Source organism: Giraffa tippelskirchi, chromosome 10 (genome assembly GCF_054371585.1).
Source record: "Giraffa tippelskirchi isolate mGirTip1 chromosome 10, T2T-mGirTip1v1.2.pri, whole genome shotgun sequence".
Lineage (NCBI taxonomy): Eukaryota > Metazoa > Chordata > Mammalia > Artiodactyla > Giraffidae > Giraffa > Giraffa tippelskirchi.
In genome coordinates, this window is record NC_137284.1 from 53,833,256 (window position 1) to 53,854,158 (window position 20,903).

A 20,903-nucleotide genomic window follows, 5' to 3' on the forward strand; every position below is an offset into this window, starting at 1 on the left:
AATGCAGAAGTATTGATGGATCCATTCTACAAAGAAAGAGCCTATAACCGAAAGAATGACTCTAACTTGAAAATCTAAAATGCCAGGTTAGAAAGTTCCAGAATTACTCTACTGTTACACAAGTACCTTCATGTTTTCAGATATGTAGTTTGAATAATTTGAAATGAATTAATGTAATACAATGGTAAGCATGAGTTCCTTTTTTTCACTTGAATCAATCATTCAACAATATTTATTAGGTATTCATGGAGCAGACCTATTTGAATTTTAAGAATTGTAGTTCTTCCACCGCTTCTGTGGGCTTCCCAGGTGGCGCAGTGGTAAAGAACCCACCTGCCAATGCAGGAGACATAAGAGACACAGGTTACATCCCTGGGTCAGGAAAATCCCCTGGGGGACTGTGCAGCAACCCACTCCAGTATTCTTGTCTGGAGAATCCCATGGACAGAGGAGCCTGGCGCGCTACCATCCATGGGGTCACAAAGAGTCAGATATGACTGAAGCGACTTGGCACACACAGCACGCACCACTTCTGCTCTTGAATTTTGAGGCTCCTTCCTTAGTGCTATGTCAAAACCATCATATTTTGGAATCAGTAACTTTAACTCATTCTGTCCCCTATTTATAATGCAGATTTTGAGGTCATTACATTTATTGAATAGAGCAGTTTCATTGTTAGAAATCTCAGCAAAGTGTTCTATGGAGAAGAAAGGTGGAAAACAAATCTCCTCCCAACATATTTTATGGATGTGAAAGTCTAAATCAACACCAGGAAATAAAGAACCCGAGAATCACATATTTCTCTTGGACAACAGTGCACGTAGGAACATTCTGCATTGAGTCTGTGCTGTGTCATTAATCCACGTCCTGCCCTGTGTTTGGTGATACGTCATCCTTATGTGGAAAGAGGAGGGGGGTTAGCTTACTGTGATAACCGCCCCAGGACTCCGACTCTCAGAAACACTCCTGGGACCAGGGTGGGTCAGACAACTTTAGACAAAGTCCCAGGATGATATCAGGTTCATTCTCTCTGCGCCAACACAATCCAGGTTACCTGAAGTTCTTACTGACCTTACTGCCCCCGGGGAGGGACAACATCACCAAGGGGAGCAGTGGGACTCTGGGCCTCCTGGATGGGGTCTCTAGTGGTAACACGTCCCCTGGGGAGCGGAAGGGCTTCTTGTGTGCTGAGACAGCACTACTTCCCCGGGAGCTGGGCCGTTTGTTGGCAAAATCATACCTTTGTATAACCTTGTCCCATAAAATGTTTCCCTGGGGTGCCGGAGAGATGGCTGATGTCTAGTAGCCTCTAACACCAAAAATTAAATTTTGGAAAGCTGATCATACCTGAGATCATCTAGGTGGCACTTCCCCTGAGGATTTTCATGAAAAGCAGTGTGCAGAGCCCATCAGGCCCAAGATAAAAACGAAATATGAGCATTTATAAATTTCCAGAGGATTCAGTTAGCAGTGGCTTTGCAGTTTACTAACGTCCACATGAGTCAATTTTTCAGTGATGACAAAAGTATCAAATTTGCTTGACTATTATTCATACTTTAATGACTGAATGATTTCTTTGTATGGAATGAAGCCTCTCCAACTCCCTCTGCTGACCTCTAGCACAGCTCCCACCACAGCGCATGGTCATTTCTTATTCATGTTACACCAGAGGCCAAAAGTCCATGAAGGCAGGAAACCATGATTTATTCCTTTTTTGTGGTCACAATTAATTTGTACTTAATGGATGCTTAATTTAAATTTTGGAATAAATGTATGGGACAAAAAGCTTTAAAGATGTCAAAGAGTGACCATAATTCTGCTTTTTCTCCATAAACCTATTAATCTCTAACTACCTTTTTCATCAATGTGCCAAGTGTTGTGATTGATAAGGGCAGAAGTATCCTCTAACACACCCTGATCAGATCAGCAGGGACTGGCAGTGGCTTCTTTTATCCACATGAAGAGAAATGGAGTCAATTTAGAAGGACACGTAACTCCAGGAACATTGCATGTGACCTTCAGTGCTATTTTAACATTCAACAGAACTGCTTTCTCACTTGGCTCTTGCAGAGTGATGAACACAGGGCTCTCATTGAGGACTGGACTATGCCAATCGTGGAGGAGAAAGGATCAGTCCCAGGAGACCCATGAGTCCATGGACTAGCTGGGCTGTCTGTAGTGCACGGAGATTGAAGGCATAGACTTGTTCAGGGCTTCAGTTTCCCTTACTGCTCCTCCGAGAAACAAAGATCCCCCCTATTTGCTTTCTTCAGCATGAGGCACCAATAATGCAAATTGTCCAGCCTATTCTGTTCCTCAGTTTATGGCATTATGTAAAATCATGCTTAGAAGAAAAAGTAAAATATGTGAAATGACATATTTGTGTGCATCTACCCATGGTCCATGGTGTGGGAGCTTTGAACGAACAGAAAAAAGGGTGTATTAGTTACCTTTGTACTTGCATCTCCCAAATGACTGAGCATGGAGATAATAAAAGCAGAAAGTTACAAGAAGGAAGTATTAATATTTGTGTGAATTAGACCGGATCCTTTCTCTGGTGGCTTGGGGTAAAGCCTCTGCCTGCAATGCAGGAGACCTGGGTTTGATCCCTGGGGCAGGAAGATCCCCTGGAGAAGGAAATGGCAACCCACTTCAGTACTCTTGCCTGGAAAATTCCATGGCTACAATCCATGGGGTTGCAAAGAGTCAGACACAACTGAGAGACTTCACTTTCACTTTCTAAGGATCAACACTACATACATCTCTGTAATGAAACAGAATTTGGACAAGATCCCACCTGAAACTATCACAACATTTTTTAATCAGCTATATGCCAGCGTAAAATAAAAAGTTAAAAAGAATTTGGACAGGATCTCAGGAAAAACCCATTCTCTTATCTCATGATCCATTCATGGGTGCACTATTCTCAAGATTCAAAGGAGAATCAGCGACCGCAAATAACCTCGTGTGATGGAATCAGGACTGAAAAAGAAACGCAGGTGCACAGCTCGGACAGTTGACAACACAGCATTTTTAATCTGTATCTATAGAAAACATGTATAGAAGCTCTCTAATAGAGGGATTATAGAAATACATTTCATATATAATAGTGGACTTCAGTGTACTTACTGTGAAAATAGCACATTTATTTAGAGACGGATTTTTTTTGTGTGCCCAAAGTTCTTGTGGATGTTTCGAAATACGTCCAGTTCTTTCTCTTGCAGTCTTTGTGACCCAGAAAAGCAAAAGGACCAACAGTTTTTCACGATTCCTCATCAAAAGTCTTATCCTTTTGGTCGGTGTTTCCCAGAGTCAACCAGAAGGTCCAAGCTGGGAAAGGATTCTAGAAAACACCAAGGCGTGAGCGGCCGGCCCTACATCTGCCTGCACTCGTGTCTGGTGCACATGGCTTGGCGCTCGATCCTCCAGGTCCCCTCCTCGTAGGTACAGTGACAGATGGTGCACTCATCTGTCTTCACCTCTCTCCCGGCAGGGATGACAGCAGTCTCCGCAAAGCAATTTGGGCCTGAAAAGAAGAAACAAGTTGTACTGATGTATGACACGTGTGCATAAATATACCACAGATTTAACTGGGGACTTTGCTCTCCCCTACAGGCTTTATCCACTCTCTTTCAGGAAGGACAGTGAAAAAGTTACTGTTTCAGCCTAGGAACTGCTCCCACTTTTTTCCTGAAATGCAAGCCATGTTGTTGAAAAGTTTTATGAGTGACAATCCTGTGATTTTCATCGACAGACCCTTCAGTTCTGGGGCCAAATCTGCAATCGCTTGATTGAATTAATTCCAAGTCATCACAGAAAAACTTGATTAATTGGGACTTTCAGAGAACCAAGCTCATCAGGAGAGACAGCAGAAACAAGCAAATTGCTCAAAGTGACCTAAACTCAGTGTTACCGCCACACCTCTTAGAGCAGGTTTCAAAGGTCAGTGGATGCAACACCACCTGGATGACTCTAGAAACACTGATTGCTCATCCCACCCCCAGGACTTCTGACTCACAGGTTTGGGCTGGGGCGGTGGAACCTGCTTGTATAACAAGTCCCAGGTGATGCTGATGCTGACCTGGGGCCACATGTTGAGAAGCACCAGCTTAGCTGGGACCAAGGGTCCGTTGTTAGTCGTCTTTCTTGAGAACTGAGGACCCTTCAATTCTCAATCCACATCCCGTACAAGCTTCTCTACCAACAGAGGAGCCACGTGCATTTTACTCCATGTAAAATCCAGGACACAAAGAGACGGGTATCAGGGAGATTTCCAGTGTGAAATATCTCCAGTGGGGCAAATGGTTTCTATGTTACGGTTCACACCCCCAACGCAGAGGGGAACAACTGTGCAGACTCCACACCTTCTAAAATGAAGACTTAGGTCCTCACTGCAGCATGAAGAGACGTCCTGGCCCTGAATTTCAGTCCAGGGCTCTCATGCTCATTCTCCCTTCCTTTGCTTCTAAAGTCTCTGACAATGTGCTTACACCAAAGCATGTTCAATGACACTTTTCAAGTCATCAAAAAAACATTACAAAATTAAAAAAGATAAATTACTCCACTAAAAGTCCAGGATAAAAACTGGCTTTTTTATAATTATGGTCAGAATATTTCTAAGCAGAGTAACTCGTGCTTCAGTGGCTGTGGTCACTGTAGGACTCTGGATATTTCTTTGTCAATGATTTGCAACCACTGCAGTCTTCATATTCAATTGTCCCAAATTCAGCTGGTGGGAGAGGCCAGAACGTCAGGATGCTCCGCTCCCATGTCCTTTGACTAACTCCACCGGCTGCTCTCAGCCTCCTCCATGTCTGCACCAACACGTTTCAGCTCACCTCGGCTCATCTGGAATCAGCCTCTTCTATGAGGGGCCTGGAGTCCTTTGGTAGAAAGGAATATTGAGGATCTGAGACCTGATTATTGCAAGTGCCTGATATGACTGTGGTGACACTGTTCCCAGCCCCTCTCGGGCACAGGTGGGAAGGAACACACACACACACAGGTTTTAAATTGTGAGTTTACGTTATTAGAATTCAGAATCCTTTCTTAGATTTTATATGTGTATATCTTTTCTCTTAAAATGAAACACTTCAAATTTAACATATTTATTTGAGTGAGCCCATTAACTCTTTGCTTAATTGTACTTAGATTTTAAATTATCTACCTTCTCTTGCACTGAGACTCTTGTTTCTTAAAACCATAAACATGTTGGGACTTCCCTGGCAATCCAGTGGTTAAGACTCCCAGCTTCCACTGCAGGGGATGCCAGTTCAATCCCTGGTCAGGGAACTAAGATCTCTCATGCCGCATGGCCAAAATAATAATAATAATTAACATATTCATGTGTTTTCTCTCTTACACAGGTACATAAAAGTTTTAAAATGACACCATAAGTGTTATTCCTAGTAAACAAATTTTTTTTTATAGTTCTCACAGTCAATGTATTTTATTCACAAGTCACTCAGTCTTCTCTCTGTGTGGTCCTAGGGACAGTGATGTGTGGAGTGAGGTTCATCCATTTCACTGTATCCTCCCCCTCCAATCCTGCTTCCTCCTCTGCCACCTGCCACCCCAGCCACTGCAGTAACCACTTTTACTAGTTCTAATTTATCCCCTAGTGTAACTTTTTTTTTAAAGAGTAAACAAATTATTCATCTTTCTTTCACAAAAGATAATATTCTCCTAACTACGTATTTGGCTTTTTCACTTCTAATTTGTCTCAGGAGGTCACTCCACATCTGTACACAGAGCTCATGTGAGGCAGCAGCCCTTTGTCCCCCAAAACACATAGTGGGGACTTGGAGACTGCCCCCCTCACCCCATCATGTATAGGAAACACTTAAGTGCAGAGTATGTTTGTTATCATTTGTTTCAGGCAAGGAAGAGATATGGTAAAGCCAGGCTCACAAGAAACTGCTGATAGCCTCCTAGTAAAATCTGTATTCATGAGGAAAGCAAAATCCCACATAAATACCAAGTGTTCAAAAAGGGAAATTAAGGGAATTCCCTGGCAGTCTGGTGGTTAAGAGCTGGCATTTCACTGCCGTGGGCCTGAGTTCAATCCCTGGTCAGGGAATCCTGTAAGCCAAATGGTGAGGCCAAAAAAAAAAAAGTAATTTAAACACATAATCCGAGAAGTGGAATGTAACAATTCACAGTTTGTCTCATATAAGAAAGTCTTTCCTTTATAAGCTTTCAAAATACTTATATATAATGTCATCTCCCTATTGTTGATCGATGAATAGTGAGAAGGAACCCTGATTCTCGGCCTCACTGAGACTCAGCTCTGGATAAAACTCAGGGCAAAGTGCTACAAGCACTGGGCCATCAGAGGCTTATCTCCCAGGCCTGCAGTTAAAAAGGAGGAATTACTCCTGGTAAAACTTTATTATGATATAATAATACATTTTTGACCATTGTTTCACGGGGATTATGTGCTATAACCCCTTCCCAACACATTGTAGAACCATCTGTGTTGGTGTGCACACCTCGCGGGGACGGTTTTGTCCAACATGGCAAGATTGACAGGAGGGGAGAGGGATTTGTGTTCCAACCTGGTGCATTTTATTCAAAAATCACTTAACTCTTGTCTCTGTGTGGTTGTATCAGCGACACGGAGTTAGGCTGTGTAAATGTTGACCCCTGAAGAATTTATAAAATAAACTTTATATATATATATATATATATATATAAAATTTATGTGTAATTTATATATACATATATTTTATATAGGTTTGTATATATATTTTGTGGGCTTCCCTGGTGACTCAGATAGATTTATATATACAGAGATATATATAGATAGATTTATATAGATAATATACTTTTCTGTATATATCTCTATATAAGTCTATATAAAATATACGTTTTATATATATATATATACATATATATATACATATATATGTATATATATATATATGTATGCATATATGGTGGTGCTTTAGTCACTAAGTCTTGTCCAACTCTTGCAACCCTTGTTCTGTACCTGGCCAGACTCCTCTGTCCATGGGATTTCCCAGGCAAGAATATTAGAGTGGGTTTCCATTTCCTTCTCCAGGGAACTTCCCAACTAGAAGTTGGAATCCAGGTCTCCTGCACTGCAGGTGGATTCTTTACTGATTGAGCTATGAGAGGAGCCCCATACATGTATAGATAGATAGATGTACACACACATATACCAAAGGAACTGACAGGTACAATGGGTGTGTACACATCTGTGTTATTTCATCACCACATCTGTGTCATTTTATCACAGGTGTAGTTCTGTGTGACCACCACCAGAACCAAGACAGAACTGACTCATCACCATAAACTCAGAGTCGAAAACCCAGGTTAGGTTTTCATCAAGTACGAGTTATGTTTTCCTACTGGGCACTGATTCCCATGGAGGTCTCTGCTCTGCTGAGTTGTGACATTGTGTATCTGTCTCTATATGTCTGCAATTTTAGGGGGATTCAGTTTGCTTTGTGATCTTACTTTTCTGATGGATCTAAAAAGTATTACTGATGTTTCAGTTTGTTGAGCTTCTCACTTGTGTTTAGGAAGAAAAGGTGACTGGAAATCCTATAGATTGATTTTTGAGCCCACTTTACATTCCTGGAAAACACAATCCCATGTGGTCATAGCATAAAATTCATTTTATATATTGTTGCATTTGACTTGTTAATATTGTATTAATAAATTGTGTTAGCACATACTCATTAAAGATACTGATTTGTACTTTTTAAAAATATTGTTTTTGTTGAGTTTTGGTATCAGGATAATACTGACTTCATAGAATGACATGGGAAGTATTTCCTCCTCTTCTATTGCTGGAAGGCATGAATAGAAGTGATATTAATTCTTGAAATGTTTGGTATTTTTCACCAGTGAAAACAGTAGGGCCTGGAATTTTGAGGGGAGTTTTAAAATTATGAATTCAGTTTCCTTAACAGCTTTTACACAGATTAAAAAATTAGTTGCTCAATAGTGTTGCTCTTTGTAACCCCATGGACTGTAGCTCACCAGGCTCCTTTGTCCATGGGATTCTCCAGGCAAGAATACTGGAGTGGGTAGCCATTCCCTTCTCCAGGGGATCTTCCCAACCCAGGGACTGAATCTGGGTCTCCTGTGTTGTAGGCAGATTCTTTACCATCTGAGCCACCAGGGAATCACCCTTCATACAGATTATCTGTATCACATTGAGTAGGTTGAGGTAGCTCATATTTTTCAAGGAGTTGGTTCATAACTTCTAAATTGTTAAATGTATGTGTGCAGAACTGTTGTTAGTATTCCTTTATTATCCTTTTAATTTCTGTGAGATCTATAACAACATGTCCTGATTTATTCCTAATGTTAGTAATTTGCATCTTCTCTATTTTTTTTCCTATGTCTTGCTAGGTGTTTATCAGTTTTATTGATCTTAGAAAACTAGCTTTTTATTTCATTAATTTTCAAAACTGATGTTCGGTTTTGCTATCTTTTTGTTCTTCTCTTTACTATTTTATTCTTTCTATTACTTTTAGTTAGTTTTCTTTTTCTAGTTTCTTGAGTTGATGGCTTATATTATCAATTCGAGAATCTTCCTCTTTTCAAGTGTAAGTTTTAGTTCCATAAATTTCCCTTTCAATTCTGCTGTAGCTGTGGTCTCATAAGTTTTGATGTGTAGTTGTTATCTTTTCATTTTCGTGGAACACTTACTTTAATATTATAGACTTGCAGCCCAAGAACCACTAGGAGACTTGAGAAAAAATACCACGTAGGAGAATTTGATGAACTGAAATATAAGTCACTGAAGAGAACCGTGACAGACAAAAACAGATCCTGGTCACCACAGTTACTCAGTGTCAAAGAAACCTTCATTAGAAAGTAGGGAATAGAGAAAAATAGTTTTTAATCTTGACTAACTAATCTAACTATAATCTCTAGCTTTCTCATTTATATAGTACTTTAGAAGAAATATGAAGCATGCCGAGTTTTATAAATATGGAAATGAGATTTAGAGGGAATAACCATTAGTCCAAGTCACATGATTCATAACTAATTACTGATACATTAAATTCTGTTGATCTGGCCTGGCTATTATTCAAGGACCGTCAGGTTAAACATGGCTAATTTCAGAATGAACACATCATATAATGTTTTCTTGCTGAAGAACAGTTGTGCAAGTAGGTAGCTGATGGGCATTGCTGAACTCAACTTTTCTGTGTCCTTCTGACTTCAGAGCAGGGAGGTCATGGTGGGGGCGGTGGCTGTTGTTCACATCACCTGGACCCCATTAATACGGGCACCGCTTCACTGTGACTGACACACAGTTAGTGTCAGGCCCAGCCCAGGACCCAGGGTGCCAGTGGAGGGACTGAAAAACAAGGAGGTCTCTCCCCTGTCATGGGCCCAAATCAAATCTCCTGAAAAGGAGTCTGTGTTGAGTCCCAGCTCTGTCCTGATTACCGGTGTGAGTAACAAGGTGTGGCTGCCACATCATTACACGCAGCATGCCTCAGCCTCAAGCCATCTCATTACAGCCACCAGATGTGAGCCCTGAGGGGACACAGCAGGGAGACAGGAATCCCACCATCTAGCCCTCATCCACTGCTTCCAGCCCACCCCACCCCCAAGATAGACTCTCAGGAGACTCAGGGTGAGAAAGCCCAGGACAATGGACCCAGGTAGCTAAGGTGTAGATCAAAGGAATGATTTCAGTGAGCCCAGATCCTGCATCTTCCCACAAACAGAAAGGTGCTAAATTCCTTAACTTGAGATGTCTGGTTTTCCTTAATTAACAGTAATCTTTTGATGTTCTGACCACCTTGTCTCTGTTGCAAAAATTCCTATATATCCTGGTTCCTCCTGTACCTCCTCTGAGCAGTCCCTCAGATTACCCTGAGAGGCTGATTCCTGGACTTAAATCCTCAGTTTTGTCCATCAAATAAAACATCATTCTCAACTTCTAGGTTGTGCTTTTCTTTCCAGTAAACATTAGCACAACCCAGCCCAAGATAGGTGCATTCACAGAACTAACAATAAACTAGGCTGAGACTCATGAATTTCAAACCCAGCCTGGATGGCTGACACCTATAATTTAGCATTTCTCCTGGCTGCTCCTGTGTCTCCCACAGAGCTGCCTGTCACCATGCCCCTGCTCCCCGTGCTCCCCTTTTTCTCCCTGATGGGGAGCTCCTGAGGGCCAGAGCCACGATCACCTTGGAGTTGCATCCCAGGGTCCAACACTGCACCTGCACAGAGCCAGGGCTCAGGACGGGTACACCTGAGTGACAGTTTTAGAATTAAATAATGAATTGACACAAGAAAAATAAAATTCCTGTGGCTATATTGATGAGTAAGCTGCCAACATGGTGTAGATTTTACAAGGACTGGGGAGTCACAGGAAGACAGAGTGTTAATGAAGAAGGGCCCAAATGGGTACTCAGGGGCACCTCCTCCTCCTCAGAGACTGAACACTGAGGAAGAGAAATCCAGGCAGCTGACCGTGTATATGTTTCACGTGATGGTAGATATGTCAACTAAAAAAATGCACAGTCTAAAAGTTGCAATTATGTTTCATTTGGCACCTTTTTGAGGACTGTAGCCCGGGAAGCAGCCTCTCAGTGAATTCCAAGGGTCTGTTCTGAAGAGATAAAGGAGGAGCCAAGACACATGGGAATTTTTGCTGAAAAAAATACATAGTTGAACATCAAAAGATTATGCTAATCACAAAATCCAAATATCACAAGTTAGTGATTTTAGCACTTTTATGTGTATGGGAAGATGCAAGAGTTTGGGCTCATTGAAAGCGTCCCTTCGATGTGCATCTTAGCTATCTAGGGCCATCGTCCTGGTGTTCTCCACCCTGGGTCCACCCAGAGGGTACATGTCGGGGGGGGGCAGCTACAGTGGCCGATGCCTTGGTGGCCCAAAATTTGTTGTTTACTGGAATGGCAGGTGACATTTCTTTTGTCCACAGATATATTAATGGTATTTGGAAAAGGACTATTTCCTGGAGTTGCCATTTCTTCCATTCTTCATGATGCTACTGAGGCTTCTATTTTGAAGGTTAAACTTAATGATGTGCCATCGTATTGAATAAAGCTGGCCCTAACTACCAGAGTAAGATGATGAATCATTTAAACAGCCTGGCGACAGCATCTGTGTTTCCTCAAGTAGGTGAATGTTTGCACCTTGTGTGTGGGATCAGAGGGAAGCAGAAGGCAGAAGATGCTGTCAGAATCTGGAACCTCGGCCAGTAGACTGGTCCCTTGAAGGAGGAGGTCCCAGGACCTGGGGACCCAGAGCCATCACAGGAGAGAAAACCAGGAGGCGGTTGAGGGTGGTGGCCTAGATGGAATCTGAGGATGCTCATGGGCATCCCTTTGGATCCTGCTTGCACCCCAAGAGTGGATAGTGAGTCCCAGGAGCTCAAGGCTCCCTCATCAGCTTTCCACAGTGACAACCAAAACTGTATTGGAAGAAATGGTGTAAATTATAAATAAATGAAACAATTAACATAACCTCTAAATATACTATCTGAATTCAGTAAGCCTAAGAAGGCCTTTGGCAATGGCAAATGGGTACCCTGTGGTCATCATTCACATGTAGGATTCTGAACTAGGAGGGCCAGCTGGCATATTAGATTATACCAGAAACTTTGCAGAGAAAGATATATATTTTGCAAAAGAAAGTCAGATATGCAATCTGAATTCAAATCTCTTGATTTCTCTAAGTTTCAACTTTCCCATCTCTGTGTTGAGGGAGTCTGAACAAAAGATCTCCAGAATCTAATATTTGTAGTGTGAACATTCTTCACCTCAATTTTTCCACCTTGCAGCTAATACTCAGGCATCTCTTGTAGAAAAAATGGAGAGTAAACAAACAAGAAATGGAATATTTCCTGTCATATCAGTAAACAAAGATGTCACAGTCACCAGGAATTCCGCCACCACAGTGGAGAGCTGGTGAGCCCTGAGGGCACTCGGGAAGGAAGGAATACCTGCTCTGTAGCAGCCATCAGACTTCAGCCACTGCCCACGCTGAGCCCTGAGGAAACTCAGGACGTGGAAACACAGGGTACTGGCCTCAGACAGCTGAGCTGCATACCAAAGGGATGATTTCAGTGAGCCCGGGCTCTTGTATCTTCTCATACATAGAAAAGTGCTAAATTCCTTAACTTGGGATATCTGATTTTCTTTAATTCACAATAATCTTTTGATGTTCACACTACCCGTCCTTTGCTGCAAAACTTCTATATAAGCTTGCTCCGCCCCTTGCCTCCTCAGAAAAGTTCTCTCAGTGTCACTTAAGATGCTATCTCCCAGGCTTAAAGTCCTAAAAATTCCCACTGGATAAAAACATAACTCAATATTTAGGCTGCGTGTACTTTTTCAGCCAACAATATCCTACAGGGCTCCTTATCATCTTCTCCTTACTCATTTGGGAACTGTTAGTGTCGAATGAAAAAAAAAATGCACAACCTAAAAGTTGAGAATTATGTTGTATTTCGTGGACAACACTGAGGACTTCAGCCTAGGACACAGCCTCTCAGATAACTGAGGCTCAGAAGAGGTAACAAGTGGTGGGGCAGGATATACAGGGGTTTTTGCAACAAGACCAGAGAGTTGGAACATCAAAAGATTCAGTTCAGTTCAGTTCAGTTCAGTCACTCAGTCCGATTCTTTGTGACCCCATGAATCGCAGCACGCCAGGCCTCCCTGTTCATCACCAACTCCCGGAGTTTACCCAAACTCATGTCCATCGAGTCGGTGATGCCATCCAGCCATCCCATCCTCTGTCGTCCCCTTCTCCTCCTGCCCCCAATCCTTCCCAGCATCAGGGTCTTTTCCAATGAGTCAACTCTTCGCTTGAGGTGGCCAAGGTATTGGAGTTTCAGCTTCAACATCAGTCCTTCCAGTGAACACCCAGGGCTGATCTCCTTTAGGATGGAATGGTTGGATCTCCTTGCAGTCCAAGGGACTCTCAAGAGTCTTCTCCAACACCACAGTTCAAAAGCATCAATTCTTCAGCACTCAGCTTTTTTCACAGTCCAACTCTCACATCCGTACATGACTACTGGAAAAACCATAGCCTTGACTAGATGGACCTTTGTTGACAAAGTAACGTCTCTGCTTTTTAATATGCTGTCTGCGTTGGTCATAACTTTCCTTCCATGGAGTAAGCGTCTTTTAATTTCATGGCTTCAGTCACCATCTGCAGTGGTTTTGGAGCCCCCCAAAAATAAAGTCTGACACTGTTTCCCCATCTATTTGCCATGAAGTGATGGGACCAGATGCATGATCTTAGTTTTCTGAATGTTGAGCTTTAAGCCAACTTTTTCACTCTCCTCTTTCACTTTCATCAAGAGGCTTTTGAGTTTCTCTTCTCTTTCTGCCATAAGGGTGATGTCGTCTGCATATCTGAGGTTATTGATATTTCTCCCGGCAATCTTGATTTCAGCTTGTGTTTTTTCCAGCCCAGCATTTCTCATGATGTACTCTGCATATAAGTTAAATAAGCAAGGTGACAATATACAGCCTTGACGTAGTTCTTTTCCTATTTGGAACCAGTCTGTTGTTCCATGTCCAGTTCTAACTGTTGCTTCCTGACAGATTACTATTAATTAAAGAAAACTGGATGTCCCAGGTTAAGGAATTCAGTGCTTTTCTACCGAGGGATAGATGCAAGAGTCTGGGCTTGCTGAAATCATCCCTTCGATCTGCACCTCAGCTGTCTGGGGCCAGTGTCCTGTGCTGTCTCATACTGAGTCTCCTCAGGATGCACTGAGGTGGGGGAGCGGCAGTGGCTGAGGGCTTGCTGGCAGGCGGGCAGCCTGTTTGTCTCCATCCTGAGTGTCCTCAAACCTCACTTTCGGGGCAGCTGGAATGTGATGATGGCTTAGTGGCTGCAGCATCCTTTGCTTGGCAGTGACATTTTCCATTCACACCATGACAGAGTGTATGAAAAACTCTCCCACTGAGATCAACTCTCAGGTTTGGATAAAATATACATGCATTAAAAAAAAATGGTTTGATGGTATCAGACAGCAAAGGACTTGGAGGTCTAGCATCCAAGAGAAAAGGCAGATTCACTGAGCTGAACTCCACACTCACAGCCCCAGTGCTCAGGGTGTTTGCAGGGTCTGGAGCAGAGATGCATGTCTGCTGAAAACAGAGCTCAAGGTGGCAACCTTCTGACTGAGCTGGGAGATGGAGTTAGCATCAGAGCTGCCAGGACAGCTGGGATCTGAGAGGGAGGCTGTATCTGAGAAGAGGGAATCACAAAAAAGTGAGGAATTTTCCTTCCAGGCATTTACAGACTGCAGAGCTGCGATGTGCCAGGCAAGACAAGCAGAGCCCAAGCAGAAAGCAGTGGCTGAGTGGCTGGAGCTTGCAGAGACCCACCAGGACTGCGGTGCTCAGGAGGGGAGGGGTCCTGACAAACAGCGGGGGTTTTCAACCAAGACTTCAGAGAGGCTGCACCCTAGGAAGGGGAGGGGGAGGTGGTGGGAAAGACACGCCTGAACAAAGCCTCAAATCCACCCGCAGCCAGATCACTGTGCCCTCCCGAATTCTATCAGCCCAGAGGCTCTATGCAGAGCCTGTACAACGTCACTTTCACAGTATGTGTCATTTAATTAAAAATAGCCAGCTAAGCCAAGAAATAACCCCAAACCAAGAGACACTCAAAGTAGGAAATGAGAGACTCACAGGTTATCAAGATATGTAACGGGTGACTGTTACAGAAGGTTTTTTAAGTACTAGATTAACGTGATCCAGAAAACAGAAGAAAAGTTGGAGAATTTCATTGAGAACTGACTATACTGAAAAAGTTGAAACTGCAAGATGCAAGAAGAAATTAAGAATTCAGTAGAGGGTTTGCTAAAAATATGAGGCAGAGCAGGAAAGGGTATCATTGATCTAGAAGACTGGGCTCCCGGCAATACCTGTGAAGTGAATGTGGTGAAATCAGAAATGGGAGGACAGCCCCCTGGGATACGCCAGCAGCCACAAAAGGTACATGTACTGTGAACATGTGGTCTTGCAGTTCCACATGCGGACAGCAGTAGAGTTGGCTGGTCTGTACAGCCCATCCATCCAAGCATGATGGGACTCTGAGCCACCCCCAAGGTGGTTCCTGGATTGGGTGGACCCCCACCACCATCACCACATTGGGCTTCTCCAAAGGCCTAGAGGATCTCGTCGATTTTGAATGGTAAGCTGTGCAATCAGTAATAATGTTATGAATTAGAAAATAATCTATACTCATAATGGCATAACATGTATTGGAACCAGAGTTTTCCTCACCCTGTTTTACATATAAATTGATATCTAAAAAAGAACTGGATTTAGGAAGCCACTGAGCAGCTAAACAACAGCCACAGAACCAACCACACGGATCAACACTAAGTTATTATGAGCAAGGAAGGAGAAGGAAACCAAGGACTGTCTCTGTCACATGAGCCAGGGTTCAACCTAAGGAGGAAAGGGCTGAAAGGAGATGTAGTGATGGTCTGGAAAACGTTTAGCAGGTGGCTCTCAGATACAAAAGGAGAATGAGAGAAGACCCGGGAAATAGAATCACCATGTATAGGTTCACCACGTGCACCCTGGAGCTGCAAACATGTGACTCTGGATGGAGCCGCGGACTTGGAGACAGATTTGACCGACCATGTGGGCACAAAACCCAGGCTGTTCAAGCCAGAGAACAATGCCATTAACATGGCAATTATTTGATAATTCTAGTCAATTCTATGGAAAGACAAATCTTATGGCACACAAAACAGGAAATTATCAGACATATTCCACTTCATTGAGAGTTTAATAAAAGTTGCAGTTGTACAAGGTATTCTCCTATAACTTTCAATTCAGCCCTACAACTATTATATCCTCCTTAAATTCCCTAATTTTATCAAATTGTGTGCGTGCATGACTGCGTGTGTGCTCAGTTGTGTCAGACCCTTTGCGACCCTGAGGACTGTAACCTGCCAGGCTCCTAATACTGGAGTGGGTTGCTGTACTTTCCTCCAGGGGATATTCCCGACCCAGGGATCGAACCCTGGTCTCCTGTATCTTCTGCATTGCAGGCAGATTCTTTATCACTGAGCCACGGGCAAGTCCTAATTTTATAAAGTTAATGTTTTTCATCTTTTTTTAATTTGACATGTTACCAGTTAGAATTTTATTTTTTGGTCACAAAGATAGTTCTTTTGTTTTATCATTTCTATTTTTTAAAATTTTCTAATTCACTATTTTTCTATTTGTTCTATAAGCTACTAACTTCTGTGTTATTTTTAGACTTTCTGGTTTTCCTCTCTGTTGGAATCTTTGACTTATTTTTATCCTTGTTTAGAAACAGAAATATTTAAGCCAGTGAATTCCTTGAGGAATAGTACCCGTTCACAGCTGACTGGCTCGAGGGTTTGTTGTGTAGAATCTCTTCCTGCATTCTGCTCTGTTCTCTCTGTCCCTTTAGTTCAGACTGGCCGTGTTCCTGCTGATATAATCCGTCTCTATTCCTGGCTTTCACTGGGGTAGCTGACTAAGTCCAAGAGTCACCAGCATCACTTTATCAGATGGTTTCAGCCGCATCCTTAGTCTTCTCATTAGAACCAGCTTTCTCAGTTTTTGAAATATGGATACAGTGAGAATGTTGCAAATTCCCAAGTTCTAACTCCCTTCTGCTTAACAGTTGTTGGACTCTTTCTTTTGTAATTCCAGGAATTCAAACATTAACTAGTTTATATGTCTACATATTGAACTCTTTTCAGTGCTTTTCACGGATGCTCAGTGAGCCATTTCCATTAACAAACTCAAACATCTCTTCAACAGGAACCTTTTTGGGGTTAATTTGTGTTCATGAGTTCACTGTTCTGATGCCTCCTTTAGGAAGTGAGATTGCGTGCTCTTCCTGACTTTCCTGTCATCATGTCCCTTTCGATCTGTACACCATTTGCCCATCCACACCTCTGAGCTAGCTCACTTCACCAATACTATGTGTACAGCTGACGTTCTCCACTGCAGTTTTTAAACATCAGCAAATAAGATTTCAATTTTCTAATGGGTTTTCCTAATCTTCCTGAGTTATTTAAAATCTAATTTCTTAGGTCATTCTTTTCATTTGTTTTGACTACTCAAATTATCTCTATTCCATTTTTTTTCCTGTTTTGTTTAGTACATTCATTTTATTTTTTTTAGTACATTTACTTTTGCGTGTTTCTGTTTTTAGATCCACAGGGCACCTGGCCACACGTCCATCAGTTTGTGCTGCTTCTCCATGGCAGGGCCTTGCTTTAATGTCCAGTCACTGATCTGAGGGAAGTCTCCCTAGACCAGGTTTCTGCTTGTCGGTTCAGATGACCTCACCTCCTTTCTTCCCTCTCTCCTCAAGGTCAGACAGCTCCAGGGCCTCCCTCTTCATTTCCTCAAAGATAATTCTTTTTGAAAATCTCCTGTCTGTCTAATCCTGTCTTGGTGTCTGTCTCAGAGGGTCCGATCAGCACAATGAGGAAGACAAAGTCCAGGTAACAAGGTTGGGGGTGAGGTGGGCAGAGGGCACGGGCATAAAACACTTTTAGACACGTTGAGAGGACAGAGTGGGAGTGGACTGCTGCTTCGGGGCAGATGAGGGGCAGGAAAATGCAGACAAAAAAGAGATGTAGATGCAGCTTATAAGTCGTCTCAATTCCCTTTAAGAAATTAAAGAATCTGATTCCTTTTAATAGTTTTTTGCTTGTGTTTCTGGAATGAGACTATTCGGATCTCAGGGCTTTAAGAGACCCACATTAGTCTCTTCAACTGCAGTCTGGGGGAGAGGATACTACCAGCTTTCATGAATCTGGACACAAGGGTTTCATTCCTAAACCTTTCCTGTCTCTCCTTCCCCATCTACCTCTCCCTCCCTCCCCCTCCCTCCTCTCTTCCCCTACAAAGCTTGCAGAGTTGTATCCAAACTGCTATATTATATTGACACTCTAAATTACTGAGACCTATGGGGGAAAAGACTGGAAGAGAACACAAAAATGAAAACAGCAGATGGTTTACAGACATGCAATAGTAGCATGTTATATTCTTTTTTAACTAGTGTTTTATTGCCATCATATACATGTAAATGGTTAATGCAAAGGAGGCAGGAGGATGGGGGTGGGGCGAGGGAGCCAGGCTCTGCAGAACAGAGAGGACATTCCAGGGATCTGTCCTCCTATTTCTTTTTGCAAAGTTTGGACAACTTCCCTGTAAGGGAAAATTACCTCCCATTAGTTTTGTTTTCTATTCAATTAATAAAAGAATAGAATAGATATTGATTGCATCAACAGTTTGTTCAATTTTTTTGACATATGTAAATCTACTCTTAAATATTTATATACAATCATTCTCCATGTTAAATATTTCTAAAACAGAAAAAAAAATCTGCAAGCAGCAGTTAAGCAGGCAGATGGTGCTTCAAGGTTGATCTAGGGGCTGTTTTCTTTTTCTCTTGGGCACATAAAATGATGTGAATATAAATTTATTGTCAAGATAAATTTCAACAAGGAATAGAAAAACTTAATTGGAGATTATACCAAATAATAAACTTTTATTTTAGTAATTTTAGTATTTGTTCTTCGTTTCTAAATATATCTATAAATTCAACTCTGGATATAGATCTCTTTAATAGTACAAAAATAAATTTATAATTATTTCAGTTAAAATTATTATTACATCAGAATAATTTCAGTCATCATTAAAGAAAGAGAAATTTCCCTTCATAGCTTATTATGGTTATGCTAATAGACATCTAACGGAATGAAAGACATTTAGGGGAAATTGATACATCCTAGAACAGTATCATGGTGGTATGTTTCATGGACACAAGCAGAGCATTCTAGATGGAAACAGTAAGAATATCCCAAGGAGACTGTTGGGGGCTTCCCTGGGGGTCCAGTGCTAAGACTCCCAGCTCCAGATGGAATCCCTGGTTGAGGAACTAGATCCCACATGCTGCAACTCTGTTTAGTGAAACTAAATAAATAAATTAAATATTTTAAAAACTAAAAAACAAACTGTTGGGAAGAACAATTTGTCCCCCCTAAATGTGTTTCTTTGGCATGAGGGTTAATTTAGGCTGATTATTTTGAAGAAACAGAAGACTCAGAAGGGTTTATTTTACCTCTTCTTTAGCTGCCTAAAGAATTGAGATAAAGCGACTGGATCAGAGCATCACCAGGGAGGGATGAGTCTGCAAAGAACTGGGGTGAGGGGGTGGGACTAGGGTGAACGGGTGGGGCCCAGACATCAGAGTTCACTGTGTCGCACTGACCCAGCAGACATTTGTTTATCAGCATTTTCTTTCACCGGGCTTCCCCAGTGGCTCAGTGGTAAAGATTCCACCTGTAAGGTAGGAGGTGCACCTAGACACAGATTTGCTCCCTGGTTGGGAAGATCCCTTGGAGGAGGGCATGGCAACCCACTCCAGTATTCTTGCCTGGAGAATGCCATGGACAGAGGAGCCTGGCGGGCTACAGTCCATGGGGATACAAAGAGTCGGACACGACTGAGAACTCACTTGTTTTCTTTTCCCTCTTCATGTGAATTGCCTTCCTCCACTATGAAGTCCTAAATCACTACCTCCAACATCCTCTTCTGTCTTTACTTGAAGATGGTATTTAAGGTGAGGGATTTGACCATTTTAGTGAGTGACTCAGCCTTCCTGGGTCTCTCCCATGTATACAGGTTATTAGACTTTGTTTATTTTTTCTTGTTAATCTGTCTCATGTCTGTTTAACTCTTAGACCAGCCAGAAGAACTTAAGGAAACTTTCTTCCTCTGCAACAAAACTATGGCACACATTTTGTGGGTCTAGTAACACATATCTTGAGTCACCTAATTATTTCCAAGACAACCCAAACAACTAAAGCCATGACAGAAGACAAACGGACGTCTTGCCCAAGGGTAGAGGTAGGGTAGAGGTTTGATCTAATGAGCTTTTATTTTTTAAACAAATAGTTCAATGTTATTCCAGGTTTCCTCTTACCCCCAAAACAATTTCTCCTCTGGTCTCATGAATTTCTCAAGTTGGGCAAGCTGTATTGTCAGATAAAGTGGAGTTGCTAGGTGGGCAACACTCCAAAGCTGTGAACTAGTAAAACAAAAAGACAAAAAGACTCGGAGAGCTGGGGCCAAAGCTATTCTCGTCTCAAGCTCATGCATCTCCACTTCTTGAACCAGTAGCTTCTAAAGCCTGAGGACAACTGCATGCAAGTGAAAGAAAACTGGCCCCTTGGCCCAGAAGAACCAGGATCAGGAATGAATACTTCCAGCGAGACCAAGGTCCCCAGACAACTGAAAAGGAACCAAGAGGGTGAAACATTTGAATGGATCAATTACCATAGAAAAGATGGACTAAAAGACTGCTATTCAGAAAAGATACCAAGGCCAGGTAAACTAACAGTTGATTTTAAAGTAACCTTTAACCCTAGGGCTATTTAAATTATCCTGCCATAGGAAAAAATGAAGACCACTTCCCAGTAATATCAGGAATTCAGGAAGACTTTACTACCGAAGCCTAATAAAGACAATAATGATGTACTGAGAAATGCAAGGATGGATCAAATTAGAAAGTTTATTAATCTGTTTTATATCAATACTTATAAATTTTATCATGAGATAATTTGATAAAATTTAGCAGATATACTTAGTAAAACATTGCACAAGTTCTTAAATTAAAAAAAAAACAAAACTATTTTACCAAAAAAATCTAATTAGAATTATCTTCTTAAATGATGGGGCACTAAAATCATTTCAGTTAAAATCAAGGACTAAAAAAAAGCAAAAAACAAGGACTAGAAAAGGAAGTCCCCTCTCATAACTGTTTTATTTATACTTGAAGACTGTAGAAAATGAAAAGGGACAAAGAATGAAATCACTCAACAAATACTGGGAAACCACTGAGGA

General features: G+C 41.9%; 1 protein-coding gene across 1 annotated transcript in view; it reads right to left on the bottom strand.

Moving 5' to 3' along the window:
- Positions 1 to 3,374: 3,374 nt before the first annotated feature.
- VWC2 (von Willebrand factor C domain containing 2) overlaps positions 3,375 to 20,903 on the bottom strand; it is a 123,612-nt gene continuing 106,083 nt past the window's right edge. The window contains exon 3 of the mRNA XM_081537455.1: positions 3,375 to 3,526. Within this exon, the coding sequence (XP_081393581.1) occupies positions 3,375 to 3,526 (152 nt within the window). The remainder of the gene's footprint in view (positions 3,527 to 20,903) is intronic.